The following is a 24,450-nucleotide window of genomic DNA, read 5'->3' as shown; positions in this document are numbered from 1 at the left end:
CGTTCTATGTTCTATTTAAGGGGAATCTGGGGTGGGGGGCATCTTCACTCAGAGGGGGATGCTAGTGTGGACGAGCTGCCAGCAGAAGTGGTGGGTACAAATTTAATTGTAACATTTAAGAGAAGTTTGGGTAAGTACATGACTGGAGGGGTTTAGAGGGGTATGACCCAGGTACAGGTACAGGACATGGAATTAGGCAGCTGATGGGGTTGGCCCAGACTGGATGGGCTGAAGGGCCTGTTTCGGAGCTGTGGTACTCTATGATGATAAACAGTGCAGCAGATTTGGAGGCTTGAGTGGTCCCTTCCTTCTGAGGTAAGATTGCTTCTCTCGGAATCACGGTAGATTCCCTCTGGGAGTAGGGATGCATCCCAGTTGACTGGACTAAAGGCTGGAGAGTGGTGAGCCTGATCCTTTTCTTTTCGCAGAGATTCGGGATGGAAATCTGAAGGCTATCCTGGGACTCTTCTTCAGCTTGTCTCGGTACAAGCAGGAACAGCAGCGGTACCAGGAGCCGTCGGCGGGCAGTGCCGTGGTCTCGCAGCAGAGGGCGCCAGCTGAAATGCAGTCAAGGTAGGCTGACTATCCCCATCGCCGAGCCACCTACCCACAACCCCTCGGGACCTCGGCCACCTTTATAGGCAAGGGCAGCAGGGTAGCGTGGTAGTGTGGAGGAGCAGAGGGATGTCCACAGATCCCCGAAAGTTGTCTCACAGGTAGATAGGGTAGTTAAGAAAGCTTATGGAGTGTTAGCTTTCATAAGTCGAGGGATAGAGTTTAAGAGTTGTGAGGTAACGATGCAGCTCTATAAACTCTGGTTAGGCCATACTTGGAGTACTGTGTCCAGTTCTGGTCTCCTCAATATAGGAAGGATGTGGAAGCATTGGAAAGGGTTCAGAGGAGATTTACCAGGATGCTGAGTGTGGATTATGATCAGAGATTAAGGGAGCTAGGGCTTTACTCTTTGGAGAGAAGGAGGATGAGAGGAGACATGATAGAGGTATACAAGATATTAAGAAGAATAGATAGAGTGGATAGCCAGCACCTCTTCCCCAGGGCACCACTGCTCAGTACAAGAGGACATGGCTTTAAGGTAAGGGGAGGGATATTAGAGAAGGTTTTTCACTCAGAGAGTGGTTGGTGCGTGGAATGCACTGCCTGGGTCAGTGGTGGAGACAGACACACTAGAGAAGTTTAAGAGAATACTAGACAGGTATATGGAGGAATTTAAGATGGGGGGTTATATAGGAGGCAGGGTTTAAGGGTCAGCACAACATTGTGGGCCGAAGGGCCTGTACTATTCTATGTTCTATGTCAGGGGAACACACCCCACCTGGCAGTGACAAGGCTTGGAAGGGCAGCTGCTCTGCTTGTGACTGCAAGAAATCACAGAGAGGTGTCGATGTAGCTCAGTCCTTCAAAAGGAAGCAGCCTGTATCTCTTCCACCTATCACCTCCCAGCCTCTTACTTCATCGACCCTTCCCTACCCACCCACTTCCTCCTCATCTGGTCTCACCTCTCAAATCCCAGCTTCTTACTTCATCCACCACCTGGCTTCACCTATCACCTGCCAGACTGCACTCCGTTCCCACCACACACCTTTTATTTTGGCTTCCTCATCTTTCCCTTCCAGGCCTGATGAAGGATCTTGGCCTGAAACTATTTATTCTTCTCCATAGATGCTGCCTGATCTGCATCTATGGAGTTCCTCCAGCATGTTGTGTTTGTTACTCTGGATTTTCGGCACCTGCTTTGTGTTTGTGATTTGTTTCCCTCCATTGATTCTGTTGACACTTCCTGTTTCCTTGGGAAAGTGGCTGACATAATCAAGGGACCCTCCCACCCTTGTCATTCTCTCTTCGTACACATCCCGTCGGGCAGAAGACACAAAGGCCTGCGAGCGTGAACCAGCAGGCTCAAGGAGAACTTCCTAGCCCACCGTGATCAGACTCCTGAATGGACACTCTTAAAGATGAAACCTCGACCCTCCATTCTATCGTGCACTGCAGCTTGGTGTTACAGCTGCTCTGCTCGTGACCACAGGAAACTGCAGGGAGTTTTGGACACAGCGCAGTCCATCACGTGAACCTGCTACTGACATCGCCTACATTTCCCACTGCCTTAGGAAAGCGGCCAACAAAATTTCCCCATCTACCCACTGTGGCCCACCCGTTTATTAGTCTGCCTGCACTGCACTTCCTCTGTAACTGTAACACTTTGCTCCTTATACTTCATCAGTGTAAAGTGCGTGGCTGAGGAACTGGCGCAAGGGGCAGGGGTTCAGATTTCTGGATCATTGGGATATCTTCTGGGGAAGGTATGACCTGTACAAAAAGGATGGGTTACATTTAAACCGGGGGTGGGGGCAATATCACTGCGGACAGGTTTGCTAGAATTGACAAAAAGGATGGGTTACATTTAAACCGGTGGGGGGCAATGTCATTGCGGGCAGGTTTGCTGGAGTTGTGGGACGGAGTTTAAACTAATTTGACAGGGGGATGGGAACTGGAGTGAAAGGGCTGAGGACCGGCCAGTTGGTTTACAAACAGATCGTCCAGTAAGATGGCAGTGGGCTCGATTGCAGCACCTTCTATGGGGCCAATCAAAGTTGTTATTATCCTTTTTAAAAATATATCTATGATTACAAGACTCTGCTAGACATTAGAAACTTAAAGTGCTGCAAGCGTATCCCAGCAGTGAGTTGCTTGTTGGTGGAGAAAGTGAAGGAGCTGGACATGGTGTGGATCGTGCTGCCGCCTGCTTGAGAGAGGCTTTGGTTCATGAAGGTAGTGCGCAGTCGAACAGTGAGTGATCATCTCAGTCGTTTTTTGCAAGACATTGTTAATGTGGAATGCAGCAAGTTCGATTCAGTGATCTATTGGCAGATGGCAGGGGGAGCTGAGTGGCCTCAGTCGGAGTGAGGATTAGGCCTGAAGCCGCAGTGTTGCCTGTTTACTGCTGGCCAGGAGAGAGGGCTCAGTGCTGGTGCCCTCCAACAGAGATAGGGTGGTGTGGCATCCAGGCTGGGGACGGTACTGTCCCCCAGTGTTCACTCAGCAGAAGACAAGCCATATTGTGTTTGACTGCAGATTTCTGCAGCATTCATGGCTCAGGGTCTTGGGTTTTATTTTTTGTGTTACTGTGGCGACCCACTTTCTGCGCGGGCGAACCGGCTCACAAATAGCCAGCGTGCGGGGGGAGACTTTGGTAATGCACCTCTGACGTCATTTCTGCCCAGAGAGGGCGGGCGCTAGGGATTAAATGCCAGCGCTGCAAAGTTTGAATAAACTAGTCTCGAAATGACTTACCGACTGTGTGTCGTTATTTCAGCGCTGTGTGTAGCACATCACTACATTGGTGACCCCGACGGTCCAAACGGGATTTGGACCAAAGATGACCGACTCTTCATCTGTTCACGCAGTTTCGCTAAAACTGCCGACTTTCTGGATGCTGCGACCACGCGTGTGGTTCAGCCAAGCAGAAGCCCAGTTCCAGATTCGGCAGATATCCTCTGATTCCACACATTACTATCACGTGGTGAGCCCCTTGACCAGGAGATGGCCGCCCAGGTTACAGATTTCATACAGTCGCCCCCAGAAGGCAAATATGAAGCATTCAAAGCGCTGCTCATTGGGACCTCTGGCCTTTCACGGCGTGAGCGGGGTGCCCGCCTGCTTCACCTGGACGGTTTGGGAGACAGACTGCCGTCAGCATTGATGAACGAGATGCTGACCCTGGCTGACAGACACAAGCCCTGCCTCATGTTCGAGCAAGCGTTCCTAGAGCAACTGCCCAAGGACATACATCTGCTGCTGGCCGACGCAGATTTCAGCGACCCCCGGAAGGTGGCGGCCTGGGCAGACGTGCTGTGGAAAGCCAAGAGGGAGAGCGTGGCATCCATTGATCAGATTACTTGGCCACGCACCCAACAGCGGACCAGACCAGGCCCGGCAGGGGGACGCACACAACACAGAGGCAGGAATGAGGAGGCCAGTGAACAGTGGTGTTTCTACCACCAGCGGTGGGGCACAAAAACCCACCGTTGTCGCCTGCCCTGCAAGGGCCAGGGCCAGGGCCAGCTGCCGCTAATAACTATGGTGGCAGGCCACCAGGACAGCCTCTTGTACGTCTGGGACAAACACTCGGGACGCCGCTTCTTGGTTGACACCGGAACGGAGATCAGCGTCTTGCCCCCAACGGGGTACGACACCCGCAACAGGAAGCCAGGACCCACCCTGAGGGCCACAAATGGCAGCACGATACGGACCTACGGCACCCACTCAGTGCAGCTGCAGTTCGGTGCCAGCCGGTTCATGTGGGACTTCACACTGGTCGCGGTGTCCCAACCACTCCTGGGGGTGGACTTCTTGTGAGCTCACAGCCTGCTGGTCGACTTGCAAGGGAAAAGACTGGTACATGCCGAGACTTTCCAGACGTTCTCCCTGGGTGAAGCCAAGTTGCCGGCTCCACACCTGGACTCCATCATGCTGTCGGACAATGAATTCACCAAAATCCTGGCAGATTTCCCATTGAATCTGGCACTGCAGTTCACAGCAGCCATGCCCAGACACGGGTTACAGCACAACATCCCGAACAAGGGACCACCCCTCCACGCCCGCGCACGAAGTCTCCCCCCGGAAAAGCTCCGCCTGGCGAAGGAGGAGTTCAAGAGGATGGAGGAATTGGGGATCGTACAGAGGTCTGACAGCCCATGGGCTCCCCCCTGCACATGGTGCCCAAAGCAGCTGGGAGTTGGAGACTATGCAGCGACTACCACAGACTGAACGAGGCTACCACTCCAGACCGCTACCCCGTGCCGCACATACAGGACTTTGCAGTAAACCTGCACGGGGCAAGAATCTTTTCCAAAGTAGACCTCGTCCGGGGATACCATAAAATCCCGGTGCACCCTGAAGACATCCCCAAAACAGCACTCATCACCCCGTTCGGCCTGTTCGAGTTCCTCCGAATGCCATTCAGCCTGAAGAATGCCGCACAGACGTTCCAGCGGCTAATGGATGTGGTGGGACGCGACCTGGACTTTGTGTTCATCTATTTGGACGACATCCTTATAGCCAGCAGTTGTTGTTAGGAGCATCTGTCCCACCTCCGCCAGCTCTACTCCTGCTTGAGTGATTTCAGCCTCATGATCAACCCGGCCAAATGCCAGTTCAGTCTCGATACCATCGACTTCCTGGGCCACAGGATTACCAAAGACGGGGCAACACCTCCGCCCGCCAAGGTAGATGCGATCCGCTACTTTGCCCGGCCCAACACGGTCAAAGGCCTGCAGGAGTTCGTTGGTATGGTGAACTTCTACCACCATTTCCTCCCCTCAGCAGCCCGTATCATGTGCCCTTTGTACACCCTGATGTTGGGTAAAGGCAAGGACATTACCTGGGACGAGGAGGCTGCGGCCGCTTTCGTTAAAGCCAAGGAAGCCTTGGCAGATGCCGCGATGCTGGTGCACCCCAGAACGGATGTTCTGACCGCCCTCATGGTGGACGCATCCGACACAGCAGTCGGTGGGGTGCTGGAGCAGCTCATCGAGGGGCACTGGCAACCCCTGGCGTTCTTCAGCAAGCACCTACAACCACCCGAACTCAAGTACAGTGGTTTCGACCAGGAGCTGTTGGCACTGTATCTGGCAATCCGGCATTTCAGTTGCTTCTTAGAAGGCAGGCCGTTCACCACGTTCACGGACCACAAACCGTTGACCTTCGCGTTCACGAAGGTGTCCGATCCCTGGTCGGCTCGCCAGCAGCGACATCTGTCCTACATCTCCGAGTACACGACGGACATCCAGCATGTCTCGGGAAAGGACAACGTCGTGGCGGACTCACTCTCCAGACCAGCTGTCCAGGCCCTGTCCCTGGGGGTGGACTATGTAGCACTGGTGGAGGCGCAGCAGGCAGACGACGAGATGCCCAGCTATAGGACCACAGTCTCGGGTTTGCAGCTGCAGGACTTTCTCGTAGGCCCAGGTGAGAGGACCCTCCTGTGCGACGTGGCTACCGGTCAACCTCGCCCCATCATCCCGGCAGCCTGGAGGCGGCGAGTTTTTGACTCCATACATGGTTTGGCGCACCTATCTATCAGGACAACCGTCCGGCTGGTCTCCAGCAAGTTCGCGTGGCAAAGACTTCGCAAGCAGGTCAGTGAATGGGCCAGAACGTGCGCGCAGTGCCAAACAGCCAAGGTGCAGCGGCACACTAAAGTCCTGCCACAGCAGTTCAAACCCACCCACCGGAGGTTCGTGTGGATTTCATGTGGATATCGTGGGCTCCCTACCAGTGTCCCGCAGAGCGCGGTACCTCCTAACTATGGTAGACCGGTTCACAAGGTGGTCAGAGGCGGTCCCACTCACCAACACATCTGCTGATTCCTGCGCTCGAGCACTGATTGCAACCTGGGTAGCACACTTCGGGGTACCGGCCCAAATTACCTCCGACAGAGGCGCCCAGTTCACCTCCAGCCTGTGGTCGGCAGTGGCCAGCCTGTTGGGAACGCAGCTGCACCTCACTACTGCCTACAACCCACAGTCGAACGGACTGGTGGAACGCTTCCACCGTCACTTGAAGTCGGCTCTCATGGCCCGCCTGAGAGGACCTAACCGGGTGGATGAGCTTCCTTGGGTCCTGCTTGGAATTCGCACAGCGTCCAAAGACGATCTGCACGCCTCGTCGGCCGAGTTGGTGTACGGCGCACCCCTGGCCGTCCCAGGAGAGTTCATACCAGCCCTAAGGGGGCAAGAGGAAGAACCCACAGCAGTCCTGGACAGACTATGCGAAAGGCTCGGCAACCTGGCCCCCATACTGACTGCACAGCACAGACGGACCCTGACCCATGTACCCAAAGACCTGCAGGACTGTACCTTTGTGTTTGTACGAAGGGGCGGACACCGGGCACCGCGACAGCGGCCGTATGAGAGGCCATTCAAGATGATCAACAACAACGGGTCCACGTACGTTCTGGACATTGGGGGGAAAGAGGAGGTTTTCACATTGGACCGACTCAAACCAGCCCATGTGGATTTGGCGCAGCCGGTCGAGGTTCAGGCACTGAGGCGCAGAGGCAGACCTCCCAAACAGAGGCTGATCCAGAATGTGGACATTGGGGGGTGTATCGCCGGTTCTGGGGTGGGGGGGGAGGTTATGTGGTGACCCACTTCCTAGCGCACTCAAACCGGCTCACAAATAGCCAGCGCACGGGGGGAGGCTTTGATAATGCACCTCTGATGTCATTTCCACCCGGATTAAATGCACTAGGGATTAAATGCCAGCGCCGCGAAGTTTGAATAAACTAGTCTCGAAACGGCTTACCGACTGCGTGTCGTTATTTCAGCGCTGTGTGTAGCACATCGCTACATTACTGTATTTTACTGATATGTAATATATGAGTGCTAGTTTATGTGTGCTTCATGCTGTGTGTGACTGTTAGTACTGTGTTTTACACTTTGCCCCTGGAGTAACACTGTCTCGTTTGTCTGTATTCATGGGTATTCATGTATGGTTGAATGACAATTGAACTTGAACTATGAAGTATGAACTGTGAGATGGTGTGTAGTAAGACAGCTAGTAAGGACAAAAATTGTAGTGAACGGGATAAGTTGCAATTTAATTGAAAAAGGTGGAATGTACCCGATATACAGAATAAGGAAGATGAACTTGTAGCACAGAGATTTGTAGGTATGATGTTATGGACCACTTTGAATTGTGGCTGAAGGAAGATTATAGCTGGGAGCTTAACTTGGGAGAATGCACATTGTATTGAAAGGACAGGCAGGTAGGCAGAGGGGTGACATAGGAGCAGAAGGTGTAGAATCCTTTGGTGTAGAGCTAAGAAGAAGACCCTAATGGGAGTTACATATAGGTCTCTGAATACAAGCCAGGATGTGGGCTACAAATTTTAATGGGAGATAGAAAGGGGTTGTCAAAAGGGCAATGTTATGATAGTCATAGGGATTTCAATATGCAGATAGACTGGGAAAATCAGGTTGGTGCTAGATCCCAAGAGGGGGATTACGTAGAATGCCTATGAGATGACTTCTTAGAGCAGCTTGTGGTTGGGTCCATCGGGGATCAGCTATTCTGGATTGGGTGTTGTGCAATGAGCTGGAATTGATTACAGAGCTTAAGGCAAAGGAACCCTAATATTAATATGATAGAATTCACCCTGCAATTTGAGAGTGAGAAGCTAAAGTCAAATATACCTGTATTACTGCAGAGGCATGAGAGAGGAACTGGCCAAAGTTGATCGAAAGGGCAGACTAGCGAGAATGACGGTAGAGCAACAATGAATGGAATTTCTGGGAGCAATTCCGAAAGCGCAGGATAGATACATCCCAAAGAGGAAACATTCTAGGGGAAGCATGATAGAACTGTGGCTGACAAGGGAAATCAAAGCCAAAGAGAGGGTAAAAATGAGTGGGTCCTTAGAGGACTGGGAAGCACTAAACAAAGTCATAAAAAAAAGATGGAATAAGAGTAAAACAGTGCCGAGAGTAGATATCGGACCGCTGGAAAATGATGCCGGTGAGGTAAGTAAAGGGGAATAAGGAAATGGAGGAAGAACTGAATAAGTAGTTTGCATCAGTCTTCACTGTGGAAAACACTAGTGGTATGCTGGAAGTTTGAGAGTGTTGGGGGCAGAAATGAATGAAGTTGCCGTTACTGGGGATAATGTGCATGGGAAACAAAAAGTTCTGAAGGTAGATAAGTCACCTGGATCAGACGGTGTACACCCCAGAGTTCTGTACGAGCTGGTCAAAGAGACTGTGGAGGCATTAGTAATGATCTTTCAAGAATCAATAGATTCTGCCATGGTTCCGGAGGACTGGAAACTTGCAAATGTCACTCCATTCTCTGGGCTTGAAGGGTGAGAGGCTGAATCAAGGAAATTATAGGCCACATAGTTTGACTTCAGTGGTTGGGAATATGTTAGAGTCAATTGTTAAGGATATGGTTTCTGGGTACTTGGAGGCACATGATAAAATAGGCCAAAGTGTGCATGGTTTCCTCAAGGGAGAATCTTGCCTGGCAAATTTGTTGGAATTCTTTGAAGAAATAGCAAGCAGGATAGACAAGGAGAATTGGTGGATTTTCAGAAGGCCTTTGACAAGGTGCCACACATGAGGCTGATTAACAAACTATGAGCCCATGGTATTACAGGAAAATTTCTAACATGGATAAAGCAGTGGCTGATAAGCAGGAGGCAAAGAATGGGAATAAAGGGAGTCTTCTCTGGTTAGCTGCTGGTGAGTAGAGAGTTCCACAGGGTCTATGTTGGGAGCACTTTCATTTTATTTTATGTCAGTGCTTTGGATGATGTAATTGTTGGCTTTGTGGCCAAGTTTGCAGATGATAGGGAGTTAGGTGGATGAGCAAGTAGTGTTGAGAAAGCGGAGAGGCTACAGATGGACTTAGTCAGATTAGGAGAATGGGCAAAGAAGTGTCAGATGGAATGCAGTGTCAGGAAGTCTATGGTCATGCTCTTTGGCAGAAGAAATAAAAGGACGGACTATTTTTTAAATGGAGAGAAAACTCAAAAAGCCAAGGTACAGAGGGACTTGTGAGTGCTGGTGCAGGATTCTCTAAAGGGTAATTTGCAGGTTGATTCAATGGTGAGGAAGGCAAATGTATTCATTTTGGGAGGACGAGAATATAAAAGCAAGAATATAAGGCCTTGGTAAGGCCTCATTTGGAGTATTGTAAGCAGTATCTCATTGTATGTTGAAAGGCCTCAGTAGAATGGATGTGGAGAGGGTGTGTCCTATGGTAGCGGAGTCTCGGATCACAGCCTCAGAATAGAGGGACATCCATTTAGAATGGAGGTAAGGAGGAATTTCTTTAGCCAGAGAGAGGTGAATCTGTGGAATTCGTTGCCACAGGCGGCTGTGGAAGCCAAGTTATTCGGTACATTTAAGGCAAATTAAATAGGTTCCTGATTAGTCAGGGCACGAAGGGTTGTGGCGAGAAGGCAGGAGGTCGGAGCTGAGAAGGAAATGGGTCAGTCACGATGAAATAAGAGCAGACTGGATCTAGCATGTGGTCTAGTTCTGTTACTATATCTTATCGTTTCACATGTGGAATGATCTGTCTGGATGGAAGGTTTTGACTGTATTTCAGTGTGTGTGACTGTAATAAACCACCCCTAGGGTCTCCTGTGTTCCACATCATCCTAACTTGCAAATGTATCGACAGGCTTTAGTTGTTGCGGGGTTTAACTGCTGGAACTCCCTCCACAGTAGCACTTTCTGGCCTTTGGTGGATTAACGGTTAAGTGACTGGACTGACAGCCATTGATCCAAAGGTGCGAGTTCAAATTCCACCACATCTGAGGAATCAGAATCACTGCCATACGTCAGGAAGTTTGTTGTTTTATGGCAGCAGTACAGTGCAAGACAAAAAATTACTGTAAGTTACAGTAAGAAATATATAAACTATTGAGTGCAAAAACAAAACAAACATTAAGGTAGTGTTCATGATCCATTTAGAAATCTGATGGCACTGGGGACAAAACTGTTCATAAAACATTGAGTGTGTGTCTTCAGCTCCTTCATCTTCTCCCTGATGGCTGCAATGAGAAGAGGATGTGTCCTGGGTGGCGAGGGCAATTTGAACATTTTTGTAAAGGTAAAATTGAGCTTAGTGTCAGTCTTAGTGATCATGAAACCAAGCAATCGTTGTCAAACCCAATTGGTTTATTCATGCCTTAACAGAGAGGAAATGTGGTGTTCTTAGCAACTCCATGATATATGTGACTCCTGACCCATCAAAGTTAACTATTCCTCAGTTCAGGGGTAATAAGGGATGGACCATTACATTGAGCAGGTACAAGATAAAACAATAATGATGCAGAATAAAGTATTACAGCTACAGAGAACATGCAGTGCGGGTAGACAGTAAAGTGTAAAATCATTGGGTAATGAATTGGCCTGTATTAATAAGCAAGACAAGTTTTTCACTGTATCTCGGTACATGTGACAATACTAAACCGATTCCAATACCACTCCAATTCTAAGGTGTGGCTGCTTGAAATGGACCCAGGCATGCTCCAAGCAGTGTTTAGATTAAGATTCAAGATTGTTCAATGTCAGCTCCAGTACAAAAGTGTAAAGGAGAACAAAATAATTGTTACTCGGGATCTGATATCTGATGCAGCACAAAAAACACAATAAGATAAAGAATACAATAAATATAAAAACATATAGTTCATATACGCAGATTGACTATATGTACATAAAGTGATGCTAGGTTCAGGAGTGTCTCTACGTAAGGTGACTCTGACAGGAAATGATAAAGTAGTAGCAAGTTAAGTTTTAGATAAACGTTTTGATTCTAGCCTCTGCTTTTATAAGCTCCTTCATTCCTATCAATCCCAGGCCCACTGCCTCTCCAGAGGACTGTATACACAGTTTATGGGATGTTCTGTATTTTATGCTGAGATGTTTTACATTTGACCTGCCTTGCTTGATCCCATCTGGTGGATACCTGCACCATGAGCCATATATAGTCTGTGGGCAGGATCAAAGAGTGAACCATTCAGCTCTTTGTGCTAGCTTGGAGTTACTTGTGAATGACTCTGTTAAATACTCAGAAGAAAGCAGAAGAAAGGAAATTATAGGCCAGTTAGCCTGACCTCAGTGTTTGGGAAAATGTTGGAGTTGTTTGTTAAGGATGTGGTTTCGGGGTAATTGGAGCCACATGATGAGAAAGGTCGAAGTCAGTCTGGTCTCCTTAAGGGAAAGTCTTGCCTGACAAATCTGTTAGAATACTTTGAGGAAATAACGAGCCGGAATAGACAAAGGAGAATTGGTGGATGTTGTGCACATGGATTTTCAGAAGGTCTTTGACATGGTGCCGCACATGAGGCTGCTTAACAAGATAAAAGTTTATGGTATTACAGGAAAGATACTAACATGGATAGAGCATTGGCTGAATGCAGGAGGCAAAGAGTGGGAACAAAGGGAGCCTTTTCTGATTGGCTGCCAGTGACTAGAGGTGTTCTGCAGGGGTCACTATTGAGACCTCTTCTTTTTACATTATATGTCAATGATTTGGATGATGGAATTGAAGACTTTGTGGCCAAGTTTGCGGACGATATGAAGATAGGTGGAGGGGCAGTTAGTATTTAAATTAGAGGTTGATAGGTTCTTTAATCTGGGCATGAAAGGTTATGGGAAGAAGGCAGGGGATTACGGTTGAGAGGGAAATGGATCAGTCAGGATGAAATGGGAGAGCATATTCGAAGGCTGAATGGCCTAATTCTGCTCCTGTGTCTTATGGTTGTATTACATGGATGGGAGGGATGTGGAGAGCTGTGGTCCAGGTGCAGGTCGATGGGACTGGACAGTATAATAGTTTCACATGGACTAGATGGGCCAAAGGGCCTGTATGTGTGCTGTGGTGTGCTATGACTCAATGATTCGTGACCAGTTTAAATTGTAATGATAATTTGTGCAATTTGCAAAATTATTCAAAGCCCAATTGTGAACAAGCTGGACTAGGACACTCTCTGCAGGTAGGAGTGGGGAACTGCATGCCCGTCCTTGCCGGTTGGTGTCTCTGATGGGATGTTTCCTAGCCCCTCACCCCTTCAGACTAGACAAAGTGGCTTGGGGTCCTCTGAAATCCCTTCTGTTCTCACTCTGGGTCAATGGGGTCAATTAAGAATTGAGGAAATAGGAAAATATCCAACCAAAGAAGGAGAAAAGGAGAAACAATGGGAATCTCGGTGACACTCTCCTTCCGTTCCCTCTACAGTTTCCATGTTCCCTCCTTCCCCTCCCTCTGCAGATTCCACATTCCCTCCTTCCCCTCCCTCTACAGTTTCCACGTTCCCTCCTTCCCCTCCCTCTGCAGTTTCCACATTCCCTCCTTCCCCTCCCTCTACAGTTTCCATGTTCCCTCCTTCCCCTCCCTCTGCAGTTTCCACATTCCCTCCTTCCCCTCCCTCTACAGTTCCCATATTCCCTCCTTCCCTCCCTCCACAGTTTCCACATTCCCTCCTTCCCCTCCCTCTGCAGTTTCCACATTCCCTCCTTCCCCTCCCTCTGCAGATTCCACATTCCCTCCTTCCCCTCCCTCTACAGTTTCCACGTTCCCTCCTTCCCCTCCCTCTGCAGTTTCCACATTCCCTCCTTCCCCTCCCTCTACAGTTCCCATATTCCCTCCTTCCCCTCCCTCTACAGTTTCCACGTTCCCTCCTTCCCTCTCTCTACAGTTCTCATATTCCTCCATCCTCTCCCTCTACAGTTCCCACATTCCCTCCTTCACCATCTACACTTTCTACACTCCCTCTTTCCCTTCAGAATAGTTCCACATTCTGTTTTCCACACAGAAACACATTCTAGTTTCACACTCTCTCCATCCCTCCCTCTCTATAGTCTCCACACTTACCAACCATCTGCTATTCAAGGGGAATGTGAGGGTGGTGAGAGTGTGGAACGAGCTGCCAGTGGGAGTGGTGGATCTGGTTTCCATGTGAACGTTCAAGAGAAGTTTGGATACGTTCTTGGACGGGAGGTACATGGAGGGCTCTGCTTCCACAGTGGGTTGATAGGACAAGGCAGAATAGTAGTTCAGCACGGACAAGATGGGCTGAAGGTCCTGTTTCTATGCTGTGGGACTCTATGACTCACTATTTTGCTCTATTTTTACACTGTTTATTTATTCTTATTGTAATTAATAGTATTATGTCTTACACTGGACTGCTGCCATAAAACAACAAGTTTCACAATGTATATGTCAGTTTTAATAAACCTGATTCTGAAGTCCTAACCTCTCTCCCTATTACTAACACTACTCCCCCCACCCCTCAGAGTCCTGGCGTGATTCTTTGCACCCTTTCCAGCTTAATGATTTCTTTCCTACACAGGGTGATCGTGGGTAGGAAAGCTGAGTGAGGCTATGTTTTTCATCCACCAGTGTGCCTAGATCTCTCTTCCCATCAATATTCATGATCATGTCTGTCTTAACCATTCATGCATTGCTGTTGTGCTCTTAATTCTTTTTTAATTTCTTTTTTAATCAGTCTGACATGTTTGGGTTCAGATTATGTGTAATTTTTTCTCTCCTATGTGCTTCTCTCTCTTCTCTTCTGTTATACAGTTTGGTAGCTGGACAGACAACTCAGTCCAAACATGCTGGAAGTGCAGCCAATCAGAAAAAGTCTACCAGGTCAGCTGGTAATTCTTATCCAATGCCTACTCAGTTTGCATGGATGGTATTTTAGTTATGAGGAGAGTCTGGATTGGCTGGTGTTTTTTTTTTGGAGAGTTATAAAATTATGAAGGGAATGAGAGTTGTAACAGAAGGGACCTTAGACAAGAAACCCATAACCTGTAACTAGTTTTAACTATAACTAGGGATCACTTTATGGGAGGTGCTACTCAACAATAAATTGAATACAGAACAATAAAGCTAAGAACAGGCCCTTTGGCCCACGAAGTCTGTGCCGAATAAAGACCATGCGATATAGGAGCAGAATTAGGTCATTCGGCCTACTGATTCTGCTCTGCCATTCCATCATGACTAATTTATTATCCCTCTCAATCCCATTCTTCTGCCTTCTCCCCATATCCTTTGACATCCTGATTAATCAATAACCTATCAACCTCTGCTTTAAAAATATGGAAAGACTTGGCCTCCACAGCCATTTGTGGCAATGAATTCCACAGATTCATCATCCTCTCATCCTCTGGCTAAAGGAATTCCTCATTTCTGTTCTAAAGGAATGTCCTTCTATTCTGGGGTCTTGTCCTAGACTCTCCCACTATAGGAAATGTCCTCTCCATGTCCACTCTACCTAGGTCTTTCAATATTCATTAGGTTTCAATGAGATCCCCCCTCATTCTTTTAAACTCAAATGACTATGTGTTCAGGGCCATCAAATGCTCCTCACATGTTAACCCTTTCATTCCCAGTATCATTCTCATGAACCTCCTCCGCCCCCTCTCTAATGCCAGGACATCCTTTATCGGATTACAAGGCCTAAAGCTGCTGCAAGTGTAGCCTGACCAATGCCTTATGAAGCCTTAGTGTGATGACAAACTAAAACAGATCTAGGCCTGACATGGTGAGTTTCCAATGAAATGTTAAATTGAGACCCACCTCTTTCCTTGGTATAAATTTGTGAGTCCTATAGTGCTTTTATTGTAAAGGCCTTGTGAGTTTTACCCAAACAAATTATTGTTCTGATCAAAACCCTTAAGTATGTCAGAGGTAGTTTTTTTCCCACAGAATGGAAAGTACATGTAACGTACTGCCAGGAGTGGCGGTAGAGGTAGATTCTCTTAGATAAGCATCTGGATGATGGAAAAATGGAGGGCTACGTAGGAGGGAAGGGTTAGATCGATCTTGTAGTAGGCTAACAGTATGGCACAACATTGTGGGCCAAAGGGCCTGTACTATGTTCTATATTCTATACAATATATTCTATATTCTTCTGTCAGTACTGATTCATCTCCCTCCATACCCTGTACATTCATTTGTCAGTCTAACAGCCTCCAAAATGCTGCTGTTGTATCTGTATCCACCTCTATCCTTGGCCATTTTCTCTAGGCACACACCTCTCTCTGTGTAAAGAAATCTTGTCCTGCACGTCTCCTTTAAACTTCCTCCTACCCCCCACCCCACTTCCACCATAAACACATGTCCTCTAGTATCTCACATTTCCACACTGGGAGAAATATTCCGACCACCTACCCTACTATGCTTCTCATAACTTGCATGTCTTGTGTTGAGCGAGCCAAGGCTTTTCTCTTTAGACCAGAAGGAGGATGAGAGGCGGTTTGATAGAGGTGTAAGATGAAAAGATGCATAGATTGAGTGGACATCCAAAGGCTTTGTTCCCAGAGTGGAAAGGGGGCATAATTTTATGGTAATTGGAGGAAAGTCTAGGGAGGATGTCAGAGGCACCATATTTTACACAGAGGGAAGAGTGGATAGAACTTGTTGTCGGTGGTGGCTGTAGAGGCAGATACATTAAAGATATATTAAAGACATTGAAGAGACTTTTAGAAAGGTACATGGATGATAGAAGAATGGAGGCCTATGTAGGAGGGAAGGATTAGATTGGTTGTGGGATAGGTTAAAAGGTCAGTACATGGGCCAAAGGGCCTGTACTGTACTGTTCTACATTCTCTCAGATCTTCCCTCAGCCTCCAATGCTCCAGAGAAAACCACACAGGTTTGTGCAATGTCTCCTTGTACCTCCTACTCTTTCCATCCTTTCGCTACAGCTTGTAGCTGACTCTAGAGTCACACTTACAGTTGCTGTTAGACAATTTATTTATTTTACACAACGCTATTTCTTTATATTTGCATTTTCACGGCTTGTTGTCCATTGATCCTGTTTACAGTTACTGTTCTACAGATTTGCTAAGTATGCCCGCAGGAAAAAGAATCTCAGGGTTGTGTACGGTGATGCATGTACTCTGATAATGCACTTTACTTTGACTTTGGGCTGTTCGTCCTGCCCTTCACCCCGTCGACACACACATACAGTAACATTTAACATGTAGCCTCTAAGTATTTTACAAATGGGAACGCCCCATATCTTCCTCAGTCTTGACTAGATATAACTCCAAACATGTTCTCTTTGAGAGTCATCGCCAGCCTGTATAAAAATGTCATCAGTTTCCATACCACTTGTGTCAAGTGGCTCCCCACAGTGCTCTGTTGAAATAGATAACAGTCCTCGTTTACTCAGCTGTACCTTGTGATTTCTAAACCCACCACTGCTTGTTAATACCAATGCATTCAATGGAAATAACTTAAAAGGCTGTTTATAGTCATTCAAGGTTCACTGGAAATTTATTATCTAAATACATGTATGTCACCATATGCTACCCTGAGTTACATTTTCTTACTGGCATTCACAGCAAAAGAAAGAAATACAATAGAAGAATCAATGAGGGTTTTAAAAGACTCTTGGATAGATACATGGAGCTTAAATAAATAGAGGACAATGCGGTAGGGAAATTTTAGGCAGTTTCTAAAGTAGGTTACATGGTTGGCACAACATTGTGGGCCGAAGGGCCTGTAATGGGCTGTAGACTTTCTATGTTTCTATGAAAAACTACACACAACAAAAACTGATAAACAACCAATGTGTAAAAGAAGACAAACTGCAGATACATGTTAGCCAGGAATCCTTGAAAATGAGCATGGAATCAGTTCAGAGCTGAGGTGAGTGAAGTTATGGTGGAAGGTAGTAACTGTTCCTGAACATGGTGGTGTGGGACTTGCTCCCTGATAGGAGCCGTGAGAAGAGAGCATGACCTGGATGGTGGATACTGATTTCCTGTGACAGCTCTCCGTGTAGATGTGCACAATGGTGGGGAGGGCTCTCCCTGTGATGGACTGAGTTGCATCCACTGTATTTCGTAGTCGTCTTATAAGGCTCCACATTTAACCCTATGCTTTCTGACTATGAACAAGGATTTCAGTGTGAGGAAAGGGATTGGTGATGTTCAGGGTGGAAGCCCTGCAACAAGATGATTATAAAGAAGTGAGTATCAAGAGGAGGAGGAGTGATGAGACAAGAGACTGGGGTGATTGGTGGACTGAAGAGCAGTGAAAGATGACAGGCGGCTCCCCTCCCTATCAGAACCTACTGTTTATCTTACACCCTTCCTTAAGCTACGGATGACCCACTGGCCTCCTTCACAGTTCCCCTTATATTGACAATCTCCCTTCTGCACTCAGCCCTGAGGCAGAGTTGCAACCTCAGTTGTTGACAGTCCTCCACCCAGATGCTTCTTGACCCACAGAAATTGCTTGCTGCTCCAGATTCCAGTATCTGCAGCCTCCAACTAGAAGTGTAGGCAGAGTCTGCTTTCTGCGATGTGCTGAACTGTGTCCGCAACCCTCCATAGCTCCTTGCGATCAGTTCCCATACCTAGCTGTGATGCATCCTGATAGAATGCTTTCAGTAGCGTGTCGATGAAAATTGGTGAGAGGTGATGATGTTGAGGGACGTTTTATGTCATGCAGAGGGTGGTGGGTCTGGAACACTGCCTGAAAGGGTGGCTGGGGCAGCAACCATCACTACATTTAAAACATCTCTGGTTGAGCACTTGCATGATTGTGGCTTGCTATGGACCGAGATCTGGGAAACGGGAGTAGATCAGAGATCTCAGCATGGGCACAGGCTGAATGGACTTTTTCTGTATGATACAGGTAAGGATGTAACTAGTTCTGCTGGTCACACACCCCTTCATCTGGAAGCTCAGAGGATCCAAGAGATTTTTTATTTGTAAATTAATCCCATCACCACTATTTTAGGCAAGGCTGTGGTAATAAACCAAATTTCAGAAGGGAGTGTGAGGATGGACTGTGTGGTTGGGTTGAGCGGCTCCTATGGGCCTCACTATTTCTGATTGGACAGGTTCCAGGAGGTAGAACATTGAACATTTTGGTATGATACAGGCCTTTTGGCCCACGATGTTGTGCTGACATTTTAACTTACTCTTGAGATCAGCCTAACTCTTCCCTCCTACCTAGCCCTCCATTTGTCTGTCATCCATGTGCCTTTCTAAGAGTTCCTTAGATGTGCCTAATGTATCTGCCTCTATCACCACCCCTGGCAGGCCATTCCTCGCTCCTACCAGTGTAAAGAATTTACCTCTGACATCCTCCCTATACTTAATACCCATCACCATAAAATTACACCCCTCTTGTATTAGCCACTTCCGCCCTGGCGATCCACTCAATCTACACCTCTTAGCATTTTGTACACCTCTATCGAGTCATCTCTCATCTGTCATATCTGACACCATATGTCACTCCTCCCAGAATCAAAATCAGGGTTAGGGTTTTACCATCGGCACGTTGTGACATTTGTTGTTTTGTGACGCAGTACCATGCAATATAAAAAAGATACTACAAGTTGCAATAAGAAATATAATAAATATATAAGTACTGCGAAAAGAGAGAATATTGACATAGCGTTCATGGGTTCATTGTCTGTTCAAAAAAACTGATAGCAGAGGGGAAGAAACTGTTGCTAAATAATTGAGTGTCTGTCTTCAGGCTTCTGTATCTCCTCCCTGATGGTAGTAATGAGAAGACAGCATGTCCTGGGTGGTGAGGATCCTTAATGATCCTTGAGACATCACCTATTGAAGATGTCCTTGATGCTGGGGAGGCTCATGCCCATGATGGAACTGGCTGAATCTATGATCCTCTGCAACTTTTCCTGATCCTGTGTAGTGGCCCCTCCATACCAGAATAAATGCCAGAGGAACTCACCAGGTAAACCAATTTGGTTTACAATATTCCAAATTCCCTCCCATATCTTGCTTGTAGAGCCAATCTGAGATTAATCACCGGCCAAAGCTTGATAGTTGGCAACCCTTTTCTGCACAGAAGTGTTTGATATTGGATGGCATGGTAGTGTAGCAATTAGTGTAACATTATTACATTATCAGTAACGCAGGTTTGATTCCACCGCTGTCTATAAGGAGTTTGTATGTTCTCCCCATGACCGTGTGGGTTTCCTCCACATGCTCGAGTTTCCTCCCACATTCCAAAAACACATGGGTTAGGAGGTTAATATGTCACATGAGTGTAATTGACGGGCTGAGAGGGAACCGTGCTGTATCTATAAATAAAGTTTTATGACTAAAGTGGTGCTTTGTAGTGGAGGTGTTTAAAATACAAAGGAGGAAAGTATTTGATTTATGATCAAAGAGATGTTACTGAGTTTGCACATCAGTGTAGTGTAGTTATAATGCTGTGATTAATCACATCCTGTTGTGTATGTATAACCCTGCATGACACTCATTCAACTTTAAATTTATTGCCATTCAACCGTCAACATGTATACAGCTAAATGAAGCTATTTTTATCTGGGACCAAGGTGCAAAACACAGTACATATATCATCACATAAAGTAATATTAATACAATATTATTAACAGATAATAAAATTGTGTAGATGTACAAGTTAACATACAGTGCACATACGACACATAATTGTAGAAGTTTATTTAACTATATGTGGACACAGCTGAACGAAGCAGTGTTCCTCTGGGGCCAAGGGGCAAAACATACACAGCACATTCAGGATAGCAAACAAGCATATGCCACACAAGAAAAAAATTAAATATACAACGGTATAATGCTACTCATGCTGTCTTTGATATTGATAGCAGGGTGTTCAGAAATCTTCTGTTCTTATACTGCAATACCTTCTGACTCTGCAGGAGGTCAGAGAGATTGTGGGACAGATGGGAGGGGCCCTCAACAATGCTGAGGGCTCTGCTTTTGGTATGTGCCTGGTATATATGTGGAAAGGCCTATTAAGTTCAGGGAACTGATTTTTGCGTCTGTGTGACTCCACTTGTCTGACTCTGTCATTTCTGCAGGACAGCCTTACAGTGCTGGGCTAGGTGCAACGCTCAGACCTCTCTCCCTCCCTGAATCCTGATTTTTTTTTGTCCTTTCACATACTACACAGCTTTCCCCAGAGGCCCTGGCTCTCTGCCTTCAAGCAGCTTTGCGGTGGTCCCAGCTTGAAAAATGCACAACTCAGCTGACAGATTTTGCTTCCCAAGGTTTTGAGAAATCACAGATACAACAAATTCCAACGCAGCAGGAGGTTGTTTGGCCTGTTGTGCTAGCCTCTTTGAAGCAATATTGCAATCAATCCAACTTGACCCTTGACCCTTGTTCCTTCCCCATGAATTCTGGGTAATTTCAACATCAAGTATTCCTTTCTCCCTTGCACTTCTTCAATGTGCTGACATAATGAAGTGATCCGAACGGACCGTGTGCAGAACAAAGCTTTTCACTGCACCTTGGTATAAGAGACAACTATCAATTATTCATCCAACTACCAGATTCAGATTAATTCATTACATGTACACTGAAACGTACACTGAACTGTGTCATTTGCTTCAACAACCAACACAACCCAAGGGTGTGCTGGGGGCAGCCCGCAAGTGTCGCCACAGATTCTGGCGCCAGCACAGCTTGCCCACCGTGCTCAGCAGAACAACACGAAGCAAGACACACAAGGTGCCATGTCTACGGAAATGAATAAGCAGTTGACGCTTCGGGCCAAGGCCCTCCTTCAGGTGGGGAGGGACGAATGGACAAGGGAATCACAGAGGGAGCTATCCCTGAGGAATGAGAAGGAGGGAACATAAAGATATATTTAGAGATGGCCAAAGTTGTGAAGAATGATGGGTTGGATGTGGAAGCTCATGGGGTAAGTGGAACCCTATGAACACTGTGAAGGTGGCAGAAAGATGGTGTGAGTGTGAATGTCCGGGAAATGGAGGAGATGCAGGTGAGGGCAGCATCTATGGTGGAGGAAGAGAAATGCCATTCTTTGAAGAGGAAGCACATCTCTGATGTCCTGCAAAGGAAAGCCACATCCTGAGAACAGATGTGGCGGAGATGAAGGCACTGAGAAAAGGGAATGGCTTTTTTTTACACAAGAAACAGGATGGGAAGAGGTATAGCTAAGATAACTATGGGAATTGGTGGGGTTATAAAAGAGATCGATAGTTTGTCTCCAGAGGTAGAGTCAGAGAGATCAAGAAAGGGAAGGGGTGTCAGAAATGGACCAAGTGAATTTAAGGGCAAAGTTGATGAAATTAGCAAGCTCAGCATGGGTGCATGAACCAGCACCAATGCACTCATCATTGTAGCCGAGGAAGAGCTGGGGAACATAACAGGGAAAGGCTTGGAACATGGACTGTTCTATGTAGTGAGTGAAGAGGCAGGCAGAGCTGGGGCCTATGTGGGTGCTCATGACTACCCCTAGAAACGGGAGAGAAAAGGAAGAGCAGAAAGAAAAATTGTTAGGGGACGAGGACCAGTTCTGCCAGCCGGAGGAAGGTGCTGATGGAGTGGAACTGGTTCGTTTTTTTAGTGAGAAAGACATGGAGAGCTTTAAGGCCTTCTTGAAATGTATAGGGACTGGACATCTATGGTGTGAATGAAGGGTCAGTGCCAGGGAATTGAAAGTTAGTGAGGAGATCAAGAGCATGAAAAATGTTGTGGATGTAGGTGGGAAGGGACTGAACCAAGGGGGATAGAATGGAGTCGAGGTATGAGGACATGAGTTCAGTGTGACAGGAGTAGGCAGTTACAATGGGCCTACCAGACAGTCAGATTTGTGGATCTTGGGTAGGAAGTAGATGAAAACAGAATATAAGAAGCAACAAAGCAGAAACAGCGAAACAAGTCCAGTTCCTCCCTTCTTACACCCTCCCACACACATACGCAGTCCTCCAATCCAAGGACAGGCCATCTTTGGCCTTCAGTCTGCAGCTTTGCAGTCAAAATCACCGTTGAACTTGTGGAAAACTTACATTAGGGTTAACGTAAGGATTAACAACTCAGTGGAAAAAGCCTGCTTGCATTTACCCTATGTATGACCCTCATCATTTTTGTATGCCTTGATCAAATCTCCTCTCAGTCTTCTACATCTAAAGAATACTATCCTAATCTATTCAATCTTTCCTTCTAACTCAGGTCCTCCAGACCTGGCAATATCCTCGTAAATTTTCTCTGTACTCTTTCAACCTTATTTACATTTTTCCTGTAGGTAGGTGACCAAAGCTGTACACACCTCACTAATGTCTTATACAATTCAACATAACATCCCATCTCCTGTACTCAGTACTTTGATTTTTGAAGGCCAAAGTGCCAAAAGCTTTCTTAACAACCATATCTACCTGTGACACCTCTTTTAACGAATTATGGACCTGTATTCCCCGATCCCTTTGTTCTACCACACTTCTCAGTGCCCTGGTTGGTCTTACAAAGCACTTGTCTGCATGAAAACCTCATGCTTGTTTGCATTAAATTCCTTCAACTATTTTTCAGTCATTTTTCCAGCTGATGCAGATCACTTAGCAATCCATGATAGCCTTCCTCACTGTCCACTACAACCCCAATCTTGGTGTCATCTGCAAACTTGCTGATCCAGCTAACCACATTATTACACCATTAGTCACAGGCCTCCAGTCAGAGGCAGCCCGCTACTGCCACTCTCTGGCTCTCCACAAAGCCAATGTCTAATCCAATTTACCTGAATGCTGAGCGCCTGAAACTTTTTGACCAGCCTCCCACGTAGGACCTTGTCAAATGCCTTACAAAGGTCCATGTAGACACCATCCTCTGCCTTGCCTTCATCCACTTTCCTGGTAACTTCCTTGAAAAACTTTAATATTGGTTAGACATGACGAATGCACAAAGCCATGCTGACTATCAGTCCATGTCTCTCTGCTCCCTTAGAATAACTTCCAACAACCTTCCCACTTCTGATGTCAGACTCACTGGCCAACAATTGCCTAGTTTGTGTTTCAAGCCTTTTTTCAACAGTAGTACAACATTGGCTATCCTCCAATTCTCTGGTATCTCACCTGTCACTAAGGAGGATTTAAATATCTCTGGTAGGGCCCTGCCAATTTCTACAGTTGCCACCTGTAGGCCCTGGGGATTTATCCACACTGATTTGCCCCAGGGCAGCAAACACCTCCTCCTCTGTAATCTGTACAGGGCCCAGGAAGTTGATGCCACTTTGACTCACTTCTGTAGACTGTATTCATCTCCCGAGTAATTACAGATGCAAAGGAGGCATTTAAGATCTCCCCCATGTGTTTTGTCTCCACACATGGATTACCATTCTCATCTTCCAGAGGACCAGTTTTGTCCCTTGCAATCCTTTTGCTCTTAACATATCTGTAGGATCCCCCAGGATTCTCCTTCACCGTGTCTGCTGGAGGAAGTTTACACCTTTTAGGCTTCCCGATTCCTTTCTTCAGTGTTCCCTTTCATTTCTTGTATCCATAAGCACCAGGCGTGTTCCTACCTGCCTATATCTGCAGTGCACCAACACACACAAAATGCTGGTGGAACACAGCAGGCCAGGCAGCATCTATAGGGAGAAGCGCTGTCGACGTCCAGCATCTGCAGATTTCCTCGTGACTGCAGTGCACCTTCACTTTCCTGCACACAGTATTTCCTCCAGTGTTGGGGAATCAGGAACCAGAGAGTACACGTGTAAAAAAGGGCAGATTGAATAGGAACTTTAGGGATAACTTCTTCACATAGTGAGTATATGGAATGAGGGAGTGGTTGAGACAGGTACAGTACTTTAATATTCAGAAGGTGCTTGGAGGTATATGGATAGGAAAGGTTTAAGAGGATTTGCGTCAAACACTTGCAAGCTGGGTTAGATTGCTTTTTTGGTTAGCATGGAAAAGCTGGCTTGAAGGGCCTGTTCTTTCCATGTTCTACCTCTCTATGACCAAGAGGTCTTCTTCTGACCTGTAGCCTCTTCTCTAACTGGCTGGTCTAGTTCATCAGTAGTTGCAATGAGTAGTTGCTCCATCTAAAGGGGGGGGGGGGAGAGATGGGGGAGAGGGGGGAAAGGGGAAGGTCACAGAGTTGTACAGCACAGAGGCTATTCAGCCCATCAAGTCCA

The 24,450-nt window shown here is 46.9% G+C and overlaps 1 protein-coding gene across 3 annotated transcripts in view; it reads left to right on the top strand.

Annotated features, from left to right (window-relative positions):
- nav3 (neuron navigator 3) overlaps positions 1 to 24,450 on the top strand; it is a 449,774-nt gene that overhangs the window by 107,854 nt on the left and 317,470 nt on the right. For all 3 annotated transcript variants that reach the window (XM_059977545.1, XM_059977548.1, XM_059977547.1), the window contains one exon: positions 429 to 573. In XM_059977545.1, coding sequence (XP_059833528.1) covers positions 429 to 573 — 145 coding nt within the window. The remainder of the gene's footprint in view (positions 1 to 428; positions 574 to 24,450) is intronic.

Source organism: Hypanus sabinus, chromosome 8 (genome assembly GCF_030144855.1).
Source record: "Hypanus sabinus isolate sHypSab1 chromosome 8, sHypSab1.hap1, whole genome shotgun sequence".
NCBI classification, from domain to species: domain Eukaryota; kingdom Metazoa; phylum Chordata; class Chondrichthyes; order Myliobatiformes; family Dasyatidae; genus Hypanus; species Hypanus sabinus.
Note: the sequence above shows the minus strand (reverse complement) of the source record. Positions and strands in the feature narration are given on the sequence as shown.